We start from the raw sequence: 16,891 nt of genomic DNA on the forward strand, positions 1-16,891 counted from the left end.
CTTTTGACAGATTTGGAGACCCATGGTTTATTATTTGGATATATGGAAATGAGTTTACGAGGGATGACTAAGTCCTCACAGAAGGTGATGTAAGCTGAAACGGTCTCTGTGAACTCATCGATGTCCTTACATTCGTTTTTAAAAAGATCCCAGTCAGTGTAGCCATGACATTCCTGTAGACACTGGAAATAAATGAAATGAAATGAATGAATGAATGGAATGAAAGATCACTGAGAGATAATCATGGTCATGTTAGTAATAAAGGCGAGTGAGATTAATATATGTAGTGTTTAGTTGTTTATTTTAAAATGTTAAGAGAGAATGTCCCTCAAATTACTTATAACATAAACCTTCTTAGTCACACATGCGTGTTTTATCTGCAGAATAACGAGGCTACAACTTGCATTTAAAAATGAAAATGAATCAATATATTCTTATGATTAATGGCCACACTCTCCGTTGGAGCATTACGGCCACCATGAGCAGCAGTCCCGCTTCTCATTACATCATCCTCTTCCTCTGAGGACTAAACACCAAAATTAAAGTCCTTAACAAAAATATGTAAAAATAGAATACAATTAATATATAATAAAATAAACGTCACAGCATCATAGAAAGTTCCGGTTCATTTTGTGTAAGATTTGGAACTTATCAAAAGTGAAAGCAAAAAATAAGTGTGTATGCAAGTCTTTCCACTAGTCTCCACCCCTCACAATGACAGCAGGAAATACGGTATATAAAAGACATGAGCCTTTGTGTCGCAATACAATATCTATAAATATCACAGTAAGAACTTCTACAAGTGAGGAAACTCTTAAAGGTGAGCAAGATATTCTGATATTTTTTAGATAGCCCTATGCTATCATAATTCAAATTGTGTCAAAATATCAAAGCACGTATTATTTAGTGTAGTTCATTGTCAGTAGTAAATATTGCTGCAGCTGGGCTAATCTAAATTAAAATTAACCCTAAATTAACTTATGACAGGTAATAAAATATTCAAACAAGCAAGTAAAAAGAAACGCAATGTTATAATTTTGAAACAATGTTATAATGTTGAATTTGTAAAGCAGGAACTTTATTTTACACAAGACCAGATTCTAGGACATAAACTGTACTTGTATTAAAGGTATAGCGGAGGATTTTCTTTTTCCGGGTGGGTAGTGTATACTATTGGTCCACCTAAGTGTCAATCATTCTGGTGATATGTTTACGTAAGGCCGTTCACACGCTGGCGTGCGCTAAAAGCACAGGCTGGGCTTCCCACTGATGCCGCAGTCGCAAAGATTCTACTAGACAGGTAAAGTTTGTCATGCTATTTGGAGAAATCCATTTAAAATAGGAGAGGGCGGGTCTTTTCTAAAATTAGGAAAGATCCTCCGCTATACCTTTAATGCATTCAACTTTATTAAAAGAAAAAAATAGAAATAAACAGTAAAATTTGCATTACCCAAAAGTAATCTATAGTACAGTTCAAACATATTTAAATAAAAATATTAAATAAAAAAATAAACAAATAACAAAATGTCAATATTCAGAGCACCAAGTCAATAAACAAATCAACATATTTATCATTACTACATAGAGAAGACACAATGTTTTTATTTGGCAACCAAACATATTTTTGACATAGTGTTGGGTCACACAACTTCATATTAAAGGCTATGCATTTAAAAAAAATGTTGTTGTTGTGAAGCTCTGGTTCTTGCAAATCACGTGGCGTTATGGAAACGAACTAAACGGAAATCTACCAACTGCAGGCATGAAACCACATCCTCAAGATCATATGAGGATTTTTTTTTAAGATGGTTGTCACAGTGTAGGTCTAGTTTGTCTTGTTTTATGGATGTTCTTTCGTTCTGGTGTCATTTTGGAGTTTGAAACATATTCTCGCCCCTTACTGTTTAAATTTTTCCTAGAAAGTCCACGCATTTATACATTTACATTTATGCATTTGGCAGACGCTTTTATCCAAAGCGACTTACATTTGCATTATCCTATACATTTATACATAGGTATGTGCAATCCCCTGGGATCGAACCCATAACCTTGCGTTGTTAACGCAATGCTCTTACCACTGAGCTACAGGAAAGCTGTACTACCTTCTGTTGTTAAAATATTTGGTCAGATATTTGTAACATGAAGTGACTACTAAGGTCACTTTCAATCTTTGATATCACAAATCCATGATGAGTATGCTTTTACATCGATTCATCATCAAAACAACAAAAGCTTTACAAATTCTTCAGTGCTAACCTGCTTCAGGAAAGAACATGTTTCTGTTCATGGATCACAAATGGATACTGAACAATCACTATTTCTCATTCCAAATGAAAGAACATTCAGAACTGTCTGTAGTAATCACACTTTTATTGTTGTTTACATTTAATTTTTAACTAATTTTACATTAATGCACTGAAATCATTACAATGCATTAATGCAGAAAGCTGTGAAAGATGTGCAAAAATGCATAAAAGTGCATAATTCACAAATATATTACATGGATTGGATTGTCATATAATGGCTCACACAATCTCCTAGTTTTGGATCTATCTAGATTTGCATAACAATTGTGTGTAAAAAGAACAAAAAAAACACGGTGATAAAGAACTTATCCCAGATTTGGACCAGAGGCTGTGGCCTATAAATAAGTTTTGTCTATATGTTCATTGGAGAGAAAATTTACCATGGATTTCTGAACAGGTATGGATGCTTATGAAAAAGCGTGATATTGCTTCTGTAAAAAAGCTATACAATTTAGTCTTCTTGGAGAGCCAAATATTTTCTGAGGTGGTACTTGGTGTAAAAAGTTTGAGAAACACTGGTCTAGAGAACATGTCATCCACTCATTGGGCCCTATCTTGCACCCAGCGCAATTGACTTTGTACACTGACGCATGTATCATTCCTATTCTGCACCCGCGCACAGCGGACTTTTCCCTCCACAGACGCACGTCGGTAAATTAGGGAATGAACTTGCGCTCGCGGGGTGGTTCGGTGTAAAGAGGAGCGTGTTCCGGCGCAAACGTTCCCTGGTGCTATTTTCCAGTTTTAGAAAACAACTCCGCCACTGACTAGGAGAAACCCAGTCTAAAGACAGTGGCGCGTTGCACGTTAGTCAAATGGTATTTTAAGGGCGCGTGCTTGGCCATAATGTAGCGTGTGAAGAACACGCATACACTTTGATTCTCTAATATAAACAGACGCAGCAGTTTTAATTTTTTGCAAATCATACATTATTACAAGGAAAAATATTAACACACGAGGGAAATCATTGTTGTGTCCATGAAGATGTGAAAAAAATCTATCTAGATTAAAAAAACAAAAAATCTAGATTAGGCTACACATTTACCCAAATTAGCCGCCTGTTTAACCGAAGCTAATTTGTGTGGTTTCTCCATCATTCCCAATGTCACTTCTCTGTGTTTTACGGCCCTGACGAGAGCGTCGGTCTCCTCGGCTGTGAACCGCTCCTGGCGTGCGCTGGCAAATCCGCCGTTATAATAGCGATCCGCCGTGGAACAAGCTCGCCGGCTCTTAAAGGGAATGTGAGAGGACGCTCTGATTGGTTTATTTCACGTCACGCCCAAACCACACCTATGAATAATGAAGCTAAAGAGGCATTTATCCCACCGGTAAAATAGCAACAGCGCCCAAGACCCGCCCACAAAGTTACTTTCGCTTTGACACTTACGTTTCAGATCGTTAAAATAGGGTCCATTGTCTGAAGGGACTGTTCAGCCGGCATCCCGAGGCATGGCTAGCGACGCAGTGTCTTATTCACTGTTCTCAGGGAACAGAGGTTACAGTCATAACCTGAGACGTTCCCTTCCGAAAAGGAACTCGCACTGCGTCGATTTGACGCCATGGGGAGCGATATACAGTCCCACCATGCTGAGGGGAATGCATGCCAAATTATGGCTGTGACAAAAATGTCCGAAATGTCAGTTTCACTGAAATGCCAAACACTCCCCCTTCGGGTCACATACAGGCTGTCAGTGACAGTATTCCCTATGGCCACTGCCCAAGCTATAAACCTCAAAGAGGCCTTCTATATAATAAAGGCCTACCAAGGCCACTCAAAGGCTTGGAAACCAACAGCTTCCTTGGAAGGGGTTCCTTTAAGGGAATATGGCAAGGAGGTCCAATGGATTCCTGTTTAGTCACTTTCTGAAGGGGACATACAGTCAACCCCACATGCCACCAGGGAGGCTGACCTGGTCTATTTTACTAACCTAGTGTTGCCAACAACCTGTTGTTTCCTGAACAGTCTCTAACATTATTTGCCTCACTCGTGGCATCCGGTAAGGAAGACTGCAGATAGTGGCAGTGATCGCTAACAGACTGGATCATAGAGACGGGTATCCTGGAGAGTTGAACTCAGCATAGCGCTTTCTAACCCTTGCAAACGATTGGGGGTAACTCTACTTGATCCTGGTTCTACACAGTACTTCAAAGGCCTGTGGAGGCTGGGCACACTAAAGGGACCCTAATAAGGGGAGCGCCTCCAGCTCTAGGGCTGATCTAACAGGGAGGCCTCGTGAGAGTCCTTCAACCTTCCGACCAGACTTAGGGCTTTAAGAATTCATTCAGAGCGATCCTCAGATAGATTCTGGAACACTACACTCAACCTGATAAGTACTGACCAGGCTCTGGGCTAGTATCAGGGAGGCTCCATTGCACGACCAGCAACGTGATACTCAGTGCATTTGCAATGCTAAGCATCCAACTCGTTTCCTTCAAGAAGGCCTGTTAAGCAATAACTATTTGATAGCGAGGATGTTAGCAGAGCTATCCTAAGAAGTCAGGTGCTCTCACAGACATCTATACTAGAAAAAGTAGTAACTGAGCAAATTTTAATGTTTTAGATATACACAATAATTTATTGTGCCCTATGGAATTTGGCTTCAGTGAACAGCATGCGACGGAAACGTCTGTATGTTATTTTATCAAGCAAGTGAGGTCAAAATTAGATAAGGGTGGGGTGTGCAGTGTTCATCGATTTACAAAAGGCATTCGATACGCTAAATCATAATATTCTATTATCTAAATTATTACATTTTAACTTTTCAGTAGAAAAACTGTGATTTATGTACATAATAAAACAAATTAAGAAATGACACACAAATTATGTGTCGCAATGTCAAAAATCTTTGACTTACGGTAATACTTACTTTTATCGGATACTTATATTTTATCAAATATTTATTGTATTTTACCAAAAGATTGTATATTTTGGTATGTAATGTGACTACTCTCCTGCCCAGGGACAGCAGATGAAATTTAGCTTTGTAGCTAATTCTGGGGCAGTTTTTTTTTTTTTTTTACTGTCCTTTGTTAGCCTGGGTTTCCCCAGACTGCCTTTGCTCAGCGCGATTTTATTCTCGCTGAAAGGCAGTCTGGAAACCATGGACCTGATTTTCGCCTCGTTTAGGGAACCAATCACAGAACGGGGAGGGAGCAGCAAGACGATGACCACATCTTTGCGACACAACTAAGCAGTTTGTTTATATCTATGGAGTCAACATGGCAGCAGACGTGAAGCTACCTTTTGATGCAGCCTTAGATATTGTTCTAAGTAGTTTAGATCGCAATTTTATTTAGAAAAAAGAGCAGCGTGAGCGTTTGGCGTTAAACCATTTCTCTACATACGTCATCTGGTATAATGGAAACGATTGGCTATGCGCATTTGATAGACATTCTTAGCACCCAATAAACGGCGCCGGCGCATTCGTAAACCACGCCTCAAATACGAGAAAATGAACATGTGGTTCCCAGACCCAAGTCTCAACGAGAATTGGGTCTGGCGTTAGCCAGGCTAGTCCTTTGTCCCTGTCAAATAGAGAATAAAAAAAAAATAAAAAAAACCTGGCCTCAATTTGTGGCTTCTTCTAATCTCTATAAAATGGCAATATAGAAAGTATAAATAAATATCCTTTTTTTTTTGTGGCACAGACAGCCAGGACTGGGTCTATTGGACTGTGGGCAACAGCATCAGACAAGTTGAAGACATGTCTACTGAGAGGTTAGAAGTTCCTCCTTTTGAGAATCGCATAAATACTTGCAGTGACATCAAAGTACTTTCCAATGTATTTTACTGTATTCCAAAACATTACAGGCCTATTGTATGTACTAAACTATAACAAAGATAAGACTTCAGTTTGTTTATTTGTATAGCTTTTTTTTTTTTTTTTCTATTGGCAATGTTTCAATATTCATGTTAAATTTCATAAATCAAGAAATGACCCAGTCCCAGTGAACAGCATGCTGGATTTGTAATTGCAGCCTACATGAAACAGAAATGGTGTTTATAGTTTTGAGATTTTTTTTCTTTAACGAATTGCATTATGCTTTCTTGGATATTTGACTTGATTTTAGTGTCTATTTAGAAAAGCAAAAATGTATCAATAATGTTAACAATGTCCTGAATATTATTTCTGACATTGCAGATATTCAGCTCAGCAATATACACGCATAATGAATGGTAAGAACAGTGTTAATACAATAAGACTACAATCAAATCTCTTTAATATGTATTAACATGCTATAGATTTTTTTTACAGTACTCAAAACAAACTTTACTTACCAGAGTGTCTTTTTCAAATAGCATCTAAACCTGCAAGAAAAATGGCCCTTCTTGGAAAAACAGGAGATGGCAAAAGCAGCTGTGGAAATACAATTCTCAGTGAACAAATATTCACAACTGAATCTTCACCTAATTCTTTAACAGCTGAATGTAAATCAGGAGTTGCGATGGTTGGTGGAAGAACAGTCACAGTTATTGACACACCTGGAATCTTTGACACATGTCTTGATGAGGAAGTCCTCAAATCTAAGATCATTAGATCCATTATTGAATGTGCTCCTGCTGTTGATGCCTTAGTCATCGTTCTACAAGTTAAAAGGTACACAGAACAGGAAATAAAAATGGTGGATAAAATAGTTGAATATTGTGGAGAGAATACCTTTACACATGCAGTGGTTTTATTCACTCATGGTGACGATCTAGAAGGTCAAACCATCGAGGAATTTGTGAAGAAGAGTCCAAAACTGCAGGAGCTTGTTGATGAATGTGGAGGCCGCTGTCACGTCTTTGATAATAAATACTGGAAGGACTGTCAGTTAGGCTACAGGAACAACAGGGTTCATGTCAAAAATATGCTAGAGACCATAGACAAGATGGTGGAAAAGAACGGCTGCTTCACCAATGAGCTGATGTTAAGTGTAGAGGAAGACATTCAAGACGAGATTAATGGTATGGACACAATTCATTTGACTCCAGAGGAGACGCGAGAGAGAGCGAAGGAGAATGTTTATAAAAAATATCTCATTAGGTTTGCAGGAGTGGCTACAGGGACACTGGTTGGTGCTTTTATGGGCATCGGCGTCGCAGTGGGATCTGTCGTGGCTTTACTGAGAGCGGCTAAACTCACAGAAGTATTTAAAGCAATAGCCACAACTGTTACTGCTGCAAGCACATTAGCAGATAAAGGAGCAGTGGCAGCAGCAGCAGGAGCAGCAGGAGGAGCAGGAGCAGTAGGAACAGCAGCCGGAGCAGCAGTGTTAGGAGTGGTGGAGGCAGGAGCAGCAGGAGCAGTAGCGGTGGAGGCAGGAGTTGCTGCAGGCGCTGGGATCGGAGCAGCTGCTGGTACAGGGATTGCTGCAGGTGTTATATTAGGAGCTGCAGCTCTTGCAGGAGCGATCGGAGGAGGAATCACTGGATACAAAGCAGTAGAAGAAGCAGATACTTTGGTTGACGCCATTAAAATGGCAGCCAAAGCTAACTATGAGAATGCAAAAGGGGTTGTTAAAAAGGCAGAACAACTTCCAGCTGATGTTTATAAGAAGTTTCAATAGAATTGTCTATTATGAATGAAATACAACAAACTGCCATTGTCAATTCAATATTTTTATTTATATTTGATAGAACATCCTACCCTGTCACACAGAGTGGCATCCTCAGCTGTACGGCTTTACGTACTGTGGACTCCGACTGAAATAATTTTCTTGCGAAAATTTGAGCAGTTATTATGTCTTGCATTATATTTCCGTTGACTGACTAGTGAATATCCATTCTTGTAAGTTGTTGGTGTCCAGTAAATTGGCCAAACGCATTTGCAATACTGTCTGAATCGATTTGCATTCGTTCAGACCGGTCTCTCATTGCATCATTTTGAGCGATTCAATAACCAATAATGTAACAGCTCTGGATGAAATGGAAATTTACATACAAAGAACTGAAATAAAAAGCTACTTTTTCATAGTTTGGGGAAATTCAGCTACTGATGTTTATATAAATAAGTGTCTATTCAAAAGTGTGTTTGTTTCTGCCTGAGCAGGTTTTCCATTGGTTTCCTATGTGGACATGCATTCATCTTTTTGCATTTCTTTGCTTTTTTGAAGTTTTCCTGTTTTAAAATGTTTGCAATGTTACTAGAGCCACAGTAGACCTACCTTAGTTCTGCTCGTGTGTAAATTTCCTCTCACTGATCGTTAGGTCTGAAAAGTCCCAAGTTTTATGAAAGTGTGTTACATGAATGCCGGTTATACAATTTCTCTCACAGTTGAATAATGAGCAAATATTGCATTTTTGAAAAACTCAGTGCAGACCATCAGATGACTAGAACAATGCACTCTTGAAAATGATCATTAGTTTTAATGACGCTCTGTGTATCAAGTGTCAAGACATTATTTGGTTGCATTGCTCACTTTTCATTTATTGTGTGTCTACATTGCAAACAAGTGATTGAAGAAGATTGGTTCACATTGCATTGATCAACAAACATATCTGTGATTGATTCCAATGTTCAACCACTGCAAAAACACAATGTTTGACCCAGCATTATTAAACATACACTCTAAAAACCTATCAGTGATTGCTTTAACGGCTAAAAATCCGACAGTTAATTTGACCTAAAAAGTACACGTGTTATTTTTATTTTTTATTTTTCATAAAAATTGTGCATTGCACAAACAAATTGTATGTTTAAGATATGCTTAATATTTTTGTTACATTTCAATTAACATATTTAAGGACAAAAAAATTATATTGATCAGTTTAAATCTACTCAATATATCCTCAATATTCTTCATTTTCTTCATCTTTAACAACAATGACATTTCAACACAAATTGGACACAATTAATCATACAAACAGGGAAATCTGTTTTCCCAGATTTTTTTGCCACAGATTGTATAAGGAGTATAAGGAGAGTTATTTTGTGTATTTTTGCGCAGGATTATTATCTGTTAATGTTTAATGTGGGATCTGTTATTGTTCATTGTGGGATCTGTTATTTTTTAAGCTGCATGCTTCTTAATTGGAAAAGCAATATTGCAGTGATAATTACACATTTTTAGTTGGTTATTCATTTATTGTTTTTTTATTATTGATTTCTTCAAATTATTTGAGTTACTTCAAGTTTTTAATGTACTCATTTTGAGTGTTCATGGTACTAAATGTAGTTATTCAGATTCCTCAATTCATAAGGTATATTGTAAGATATATGGTTTAAGGTTTATAGTTTATAGGTTTATATGAAGACATGCTCTTGCTTATCATAACCTTTCTTAGCCTGTTTGGTTGAAATGGATTTTGCATGTACCTGTAATTAGTGACTGTTTAATTTAGTTCATGTCTCAAACCCATTTGTAATAATTTTCTCTCTTTTTTGCATTGTGGTTAAATAATTTGTCTTCAATAAACTCTTTGTTTTGACTGTCTCTCTGTCTGCTTCGTGGTCATTATGATCTCTACTGGACCAAACTGTTCATCTCTAACATACACTAAAAGGTCAATAGAACAAAAGGCTTCATAAAAAAAGAAATTTTCACAACTTTATAAACCACAGCATTAAGTTAATTTACATGAGGACATCTTTTGAAATTATGCCATTACCAAGCTCATTTGATCAAACAAGATGAAAGTTTTCAAGAAACACGAACCAACTAACAACACAAATTGATAAGTCTTACTGGTGATGTTTGTGCTGCTGATTTCTGACTAACATGATGTCACTTCCTGGAGGATGATGTCATTAAGGAACTAGCTTTTGTTAAAGGGTTTTTACAAAACACTAACAGGATGGAAAGTGCAGAAAGGAAATATTCTGAAGAAAACATATTTGATTCTAAACATTTAATTACAAAGAGTAACAAAATTAAGTAAAAATTGTTTTATTGTAGAAGTTAGTGCAGCACCTGGAGACGCAATAACAATGAACCTCCACTCAAACCAGAGTAGTGTAGGCTAATTATTTAAAACTCATCCTTAATTTAATGGTTAAATCATGGTGATAAAGTTACCTAATATCATTACATATACTGTTAAATAATTGTGGGTTAGTTATATTATTCATAGTTCAATATAAGATGGGGTTCTGTGGGTGTGTTATTGGTGTATGTGTATGACTCAATGAGTCAAGGATCCCCAGTTCTGTCCACTGTAATTCGTGTTGCTGAGCTCAGATTGGTTGCTCCAATTTACTGGGAGTAAAATTTCCTTTGGATTCAATATCAAGGGAAAAGTTACTGGCAGACGAAATCCATAGGTTGTAAGATTATGTACAATCCTACCACACTTCTGGACAGCAAAGATCACTCCGCACAAATCAACTGAAGATCACCAAAATCAAGCTGGGAGGCTCGCCATTTTCCATCCGGAAGCAACATTATCAAGCTGCAGACTCGGAGCCTGCTGCATCTACAGTCCCGCACCCAGAGTCCCGCATTCTCAGACCCCTCGTTTTTCGAGACAGCGCCTCCTGCCGTTCGGAAGATCGTATAACACCCTAAAATCACGTCTGTGATTGGAATGCAAGATTACGCTCTCTTTTTATTTAAAGTTATCCAAATAAATATTTGCGTTCCCTGCTTAATGCATGTCTACCAAAAAAAAATTATAATAATTGTGTTCTCAAACTTACTAATTACCCAGTATTTATTTTTTGAGCGTGGGTGTAATTGAAATGATATTGAAAGGATATTACTGATGTAACGGATACAAATACAGATTGAACTATTATCTGAAAAATATTGTGATATTATATTGCTACAATGTTTTAGTTTGTTTTTGTACAATGTTTCAAATTCCATTTTTTCTTTCAGTTCAACATATAATGGTCTAATTAACATGCTAACATTACAAAACCTGTTTTTTGATATTTTGAATGTGAAGCAAAACTCAAATAATTGACAAAACATCAATAATAAACAATTCTGTACTTTATTTAACGATCACCTTATTCACTGTCATCTTGCTGTAAACAGGACAAAGCAAAGAAAAAAGGAAGAAATAATTGTGTTAGTGACTTCATTTTTGTATTCAATTGCATTCAAAAAACCTCCTCATTTATAAGTCGTTTTGGTTAAAAGCGTCTGCTAAATGAATAAATGTAAAATGTAATGCAAATACATAAGGTAAAATAATTACTTTCTGGTAGGCAAATGTCGCTTCTTTTCTCATTCTTTTTGCAATCACCCGGTCAAATTCTTCAACTTCCATAAAATAAAAGATGAATGCCATTGTCAAAAATATTGTATAATATTTTTATTTATTTATTTGCAAATGCAAATTACAAGCATACCCAGGGTGATAAGTAGGGCCACGAAGGAACACCTCCTTTTTATATACTTATGCTTTATAAGAACTAATTTAAGTAGTCTACATAAATTATATAAAGTAAAATTACTCCGGCATTAATTAATTCAATAGTTTTAGGAGAAAAGTTCCGATAATTAAAAAAAGGTAAATCTGATTAAATAATTAATGATGACATTCTTTGATATTAACACATATAATGTATTTACTTGGTCTACTTTAATGTCAACTAATTTTAATAAATTTTTTTACAATGGCTTGTCTACAAAAAGTCCATGGTTAAAGGCTAACGTTAGCTATCAAAATATTTTCGGGGGGAAAAAGGCGAAAAAACATACATTAACGGCTCAAATTTTGTTACAAACTATCATTACAAATATTAAATAGACTGTTCATATGTTGGTGTATCGATGAGCTATAAAGTAGTTTGATTAAAAAATAAATCATTGAATAAAATTGACGATACTCACGGTTCTTCACGTGTTTATTCATGTGTTTATCCGATCTAATTTGATAGGTGGCGCTGTCTCGAAAAACGAGGGGTCTGAGAATGCGGGACTCTGGGTGCGGGACTGTAGATGCAGCAGGCTCCGAGTCTGCAGCTTCATACTACTCTCCGGAAGAGAGAATTCAAGGAAAACCAAAAAACCTACATAGAAACAGGCACATCGGCCCTGTCCCAATTGGCACCCTAAGCACTCGCAGTTTTCCTTAATTTACATAACAATGATAGAAATTTTTTCACAATCATATATGTTTACCACATATTAATCAACACAAATAACTCATTATTAAGTCAAAATTAGTCAATATAATACCTTTCCAGATAATTGTAAACAAAAAATTGTGAGACCTGTTTTTCCTGCTAAGACAAAAGCTGAGATCAAACCGCCTGCAATAAAACGCACACTGGAGAGAAGATCTCAAAGAAAGAGCACAGGACATCACCTTGCCCAAACTTGTCTCCTCTCCTCACATATTAAAATATTTAAAACATGTTGTTCTGCTCTGGGTACTTAAGGGAAAGTGGCAGAGCAGTCTTTGGGAATCTGTTACCAGAAAACCCCCATGCATTTCTGTGTCAGTGTCTTCCCAAGTCAACACATTCATACACTACTGTGTGTCTCTGTCTCTATCAGGTGGATTTCTCACTGTTAGAGTAATCTTTGAGCAACTAATGTCATGTATTTATTATTTCTGAATTGGCATCTAATTGCTTACTTGTGTAAATGGCATGATGCATTTTTACCTGACAAATATAATGTTATATTTAATTTATTCTGTATGATTCTGAAATCATTATTTCTATAGATTAATGTGGAGTCTGGTGCTACCTCAAATATTTGTCCAGGATAAATCAAACTGAAGGCACTAATTAATGGAGCATTGAGCACATCATTTGGGACTTTACGATTTCTGACTATCATTGAATTAGGAAGTTGCTGTTTTGCGACAATAAAAAATGTACGCTTTTGTTATGAGTCAGCAGAGAGTTAAATCTACACTGTGTCATTTTTTTAAGTTGATTCTTAGCAAAAACCACTTTGTTCTTTCAAAATTATATGTGCTCATTAATATATAATTACTCCTACCAACTAATCAGTATTCTCGTTAGCGTAGAATCTGCCATTTATAATACTTACGGGGGAGCTGCTCGAATGGCGAAGCCATGTTGCGCCTCCATCTTGAAAATACATTAGCCGAAGAGGGACATACCTGGAAATTCAAGCTTCGCCTTTCGCGTTTTCACACTCAGTGGCACCGTGACGAATGCAAGCGTTGGACTACTCGCCACTGCCGGCAGATTTGAAATAACGGCCTTTAGAGCAGTTAGTATGGTTTCATGCAGTTAGTATGGTTTCAAGCTGTAGTACCACTACCATGCTCCAGGGGGCTCTCCATACTACTCCTCCTCTGGATAAAAGGCAGGGAGAAGAAGAAGAAGTTGGGGCATGTTTGTTTGGAGAGAAGCATGGCCTCCTCTTTAGCTAACCTTATGTGTAGAGTCCGGGTTGATAAATTATTGTTTTAAGCTCATCCAAGTAAGTGTTTTGTTCATTTTCGTATTATTAACATTGTATTTGGTGGGTTACATCTTATTTTGAGTCATTTCATGTGATTATGTTTGGTGTTAATGCTAGCCTGTATGTTTCTATAAGAAGGACTTCTCATACATCCCTCAGCCACAAGTTTCATCGGTCTTATTCTACTTGGTTGAGACATCTTCTATCCTATGCAGTACTGTTTCGTATGGGATGTTACTGAGTTATATCGATGTCATCATTGGATACATTAAATCACCTGATAACAGGGATGTTTGACTGCTACAAGGACACCATTATTGCAACGTACCCTAAACTGAAGCCTGAGATGATTGAAACCAGGATTTGAAATGATCTACCGGACAGTTTGCTCCTTTCTTGGTTCAAAAACCCCTATCTTCACTTGCACCATTCTTAAAGACCTCTAAATGAAAGCCTATTCTTGGACAATGACCACATAAGCTTGGTTTCTTTATTCACCATAACATGAAAGAAAACATAAATGTCACTATCTTCATGTTGACTCTCTGTGTGTATGGTTTTGTGTGCATTAATTAATATAAACACTTCAGCAACTACTTTTGTGTTTGGACTTTTGATTTGAGTGTTTCTGAATCTGGAAAGTCATTGTAGTCTATAGAGTCCTCCACTTATAAAATTATGTGTGATGTGCCCTTCTGGGAGTTCTCAGTTGGACTGTTACAACGGCCACTGTAGGAGTTAAAATGCCCTCGGAATGGGAAGGGCAAGAAAGTAATATTAAGTTGGTAGTCAAATACAATTTCACCACTAGATGGGAGTAATTCCTACATAGTGTAGCTTTAAAAGATTGCACTGCATCCTCTGACTATTTCAGAACAGGCTATAGTTTGTGTCTGTGAGCTCACGGTTCATGACGTGCAGTCTCAAACCGACACCGGGTCCCTTAATGAACGAATAATTTAAAGTATGGGATACCCAGAATAATCAAAGATCTAAATTAAATACACAATCTAAATTTGATAATCATTTGAAAATTGGAATCAGATTAAACCCAGAGTTAAAGTAAAATTTAAACTAAATTCAAAAAATTAAGTGAACTTCACAGAATGCTGAAAAGACATACATGCATTATACCTTCGCCCACACCGTTGGATTCCGTCGTTGGGCCGATGGGTGGTCTTTACAAAAGTGGTGACCCCGACGTGATCTCCAGTTGGCCAGTGTCTTTTTAGCAAAATATTGGGACTTGCAACAAGCAGGAGGTTTGATCTTCTCTTTCTTCAGCTGTTGTGTTAAATCAATTCTTATTTGCCTTTTAGAAATGTTGAGGGAACGACAGACGTGTCCTACATTGGGTTAGGGTTAACCCTTCTTACAACAGAATTTTTTTTTTTTTTAAATGTCTGGCAAATAGATTAGAAAATTACTTGGGTGTGGTTGTGCACAAGGATCAATCATATGGCATTCCAAAAAAGTATATTATGGATAATTGTTTTTTTAGTATGGGACATTGTAGATATTTGTAATGGTTTCAATGTGAATGTAGGATTAATTGCCCTGGATCAAGAGAAGGCCTTTTATCGTGTTGATCACAATTGTCTTTTTAATGTATTGAAGGTTTTTGGTTTTGGGGAAACCTTTTTAAATTTGATAAGAGTTAGTATATAATGGTGCACCGTGTATGGTCCCCAGGTAACTTTGGGAGACTCTCAAATATAGATATCTAGTTTATTGACATACTGTACTAGTATCTATAATACTAGATCAAGTCAAACTTTTACTCAAGAATCCAATTTTCCATACAGAAACGGGTAGATCAGCCTTTTGGCTGATCGTATGGAATGAGCTTCAGGTATATTACACTTGAAATATGTACAATCTCTCGCTTCATTTAAAAACATCTTAAAGTCTGTTTTTTATAGAACGGTGTAAATGTTTTAATAGTTGACTAGTATTGTCTTTCAGATATGGGTATTTTTTGTTTGTTTATTATGTTGTGTTATGTACTCCTTTTTGTTTTGTGCTGCCTATCTTGACCAGGACTCCCTGGTAGAAGTGATATTGTTTCTCAATGGGGCCTTCCTGGTTAAAACAAAATGAAATGAAAAAAATAAAACTATATAGTTGACCAGACAATGCACAGCCTTGCCTAATACCCCTTAAAATAGGAATTGGCAGACTCAAAGCGTCCCCTATCTTAACCTAATGTGGGGTAGAGAGGGATTTAAATTGTTTAGAGTTTAAAAAATTTAGTTTCAAAATAGAGTTTTAAAATTGTGAGGGTCTAGTGGAGAAAGTGTGCAGCAAGTTGTCTAAATGGAAATGGTTGCTACTTCAGTTGTCCTATAGGGGAAGGATTTTAGTGACCAATAATTTGGTCGCTTCTACTCTGTGACATAAAATAACTGTTACAGCCCCCTGCTGGACTTGAGGAAATTCGAAGGAAACTTGTGAACTTTGTTTGGTCTGGACAACACTGGATTTGTGCTGCTGCTTTATACCTTCCGGTTCAAGAGGCAGGTCAAGGGTTGATAGACATCAGATCCTAAATTATGGCTTTCCAGTTACAAGCAGCTCAGAGACTATTATATCATACGGATGCATCATGGCTAAAGACAGCTTTTGCTCTTCTCAGGCGGGTCAGAAGCAGTGTTGTATAAAGTACTAGAAAGCAATACTTCAGTAAAAGTACAAGTATGGTACTAGAAAAAGACTTTGGTAGAAGTAAAAGTTACCTTTTAGAATATTACTTAAGTAAAAGTCTTAAAGTATCTGATTTATACTGTACTTAAGTATGAAAAGTAATTTTCTGATATTTAATGTACTTAAGTACTTGAAGTAAAAGTTTTTTTTTTTTTTTTTTTTTTTTTAATAAAGCAAGCGGTTAGAACTTTGATTGTGAACTTTTATTGTGTCTTTCTTGAAAGCATAAAGCATATTCAGGGTTCCCATATCTTCTTAATCTCACTCATCAAATCAAAATCACAGTCTTTTCCAGGACTTTTCAGGCACAATTCTCTTAAGATCAAAGAACAAACAGCATATTTTTAGAGCTGACATCAAAGAAATTTCACTTTTGTATGAACTTCAGATAAAAATAAATAATAACTTATTTCTTTCAAAAAATAAATAAATGACCTGCTGGTAGGGAGAACATTTTGGTCATGACTCATGTGGTATGAACATTTGTAGGGCTTACTCCACTCTGTCTGAGAGATGGTGACCTACAGAGTATCTACACAGGCCACCATGTCCAGCAGCTACGCCAG

At 36.7% G+C, this 16,891-nt stretch overlaps 1 protein-coding gene across 1 annotated transcript; it reads left to right on the plus strand.

The window, feature by feature from the left end:
* Positions 1–752: 752 nt before the first annotated feature.
* LOC306992303 (GTPase IMAP family member 4-like) lies at positions 753–9,722 on the plus strand. Its single transcript, XM_079601013.1, has 4 exons — positions 753–820; positions 5,955–6,024; positions 6,449–6,483; positions 6,607–9,722. Exons 2-4 carry the CDS (start codon positions 6,011–6,013, stop codon positions 7,854–7,856), a joined length of 1,299 nt encoding a protein of 432 aa, XP_079457139.1. The 5' UTR covers positions 753–820; positions 5,955–6,010; the 3' UTR covers positions 7,857–9,722.
* Positions 9,723–16,891: the final 7,169 nt, after the last annotated feature.

Source organism: Phoxinus phoxinus, assembly GCF_949152265.1.
Source record: "Phoxinus phoxinus genome assembly, chromosome: 2".
Taxonomy (NCBI): domain Eukaryota; kingdom Metazoa; phylum Chordata; class Actinopteri; order Cypriniformes; family Leuciscidae; genus Phoxinus; species Phoxinus phoxinus.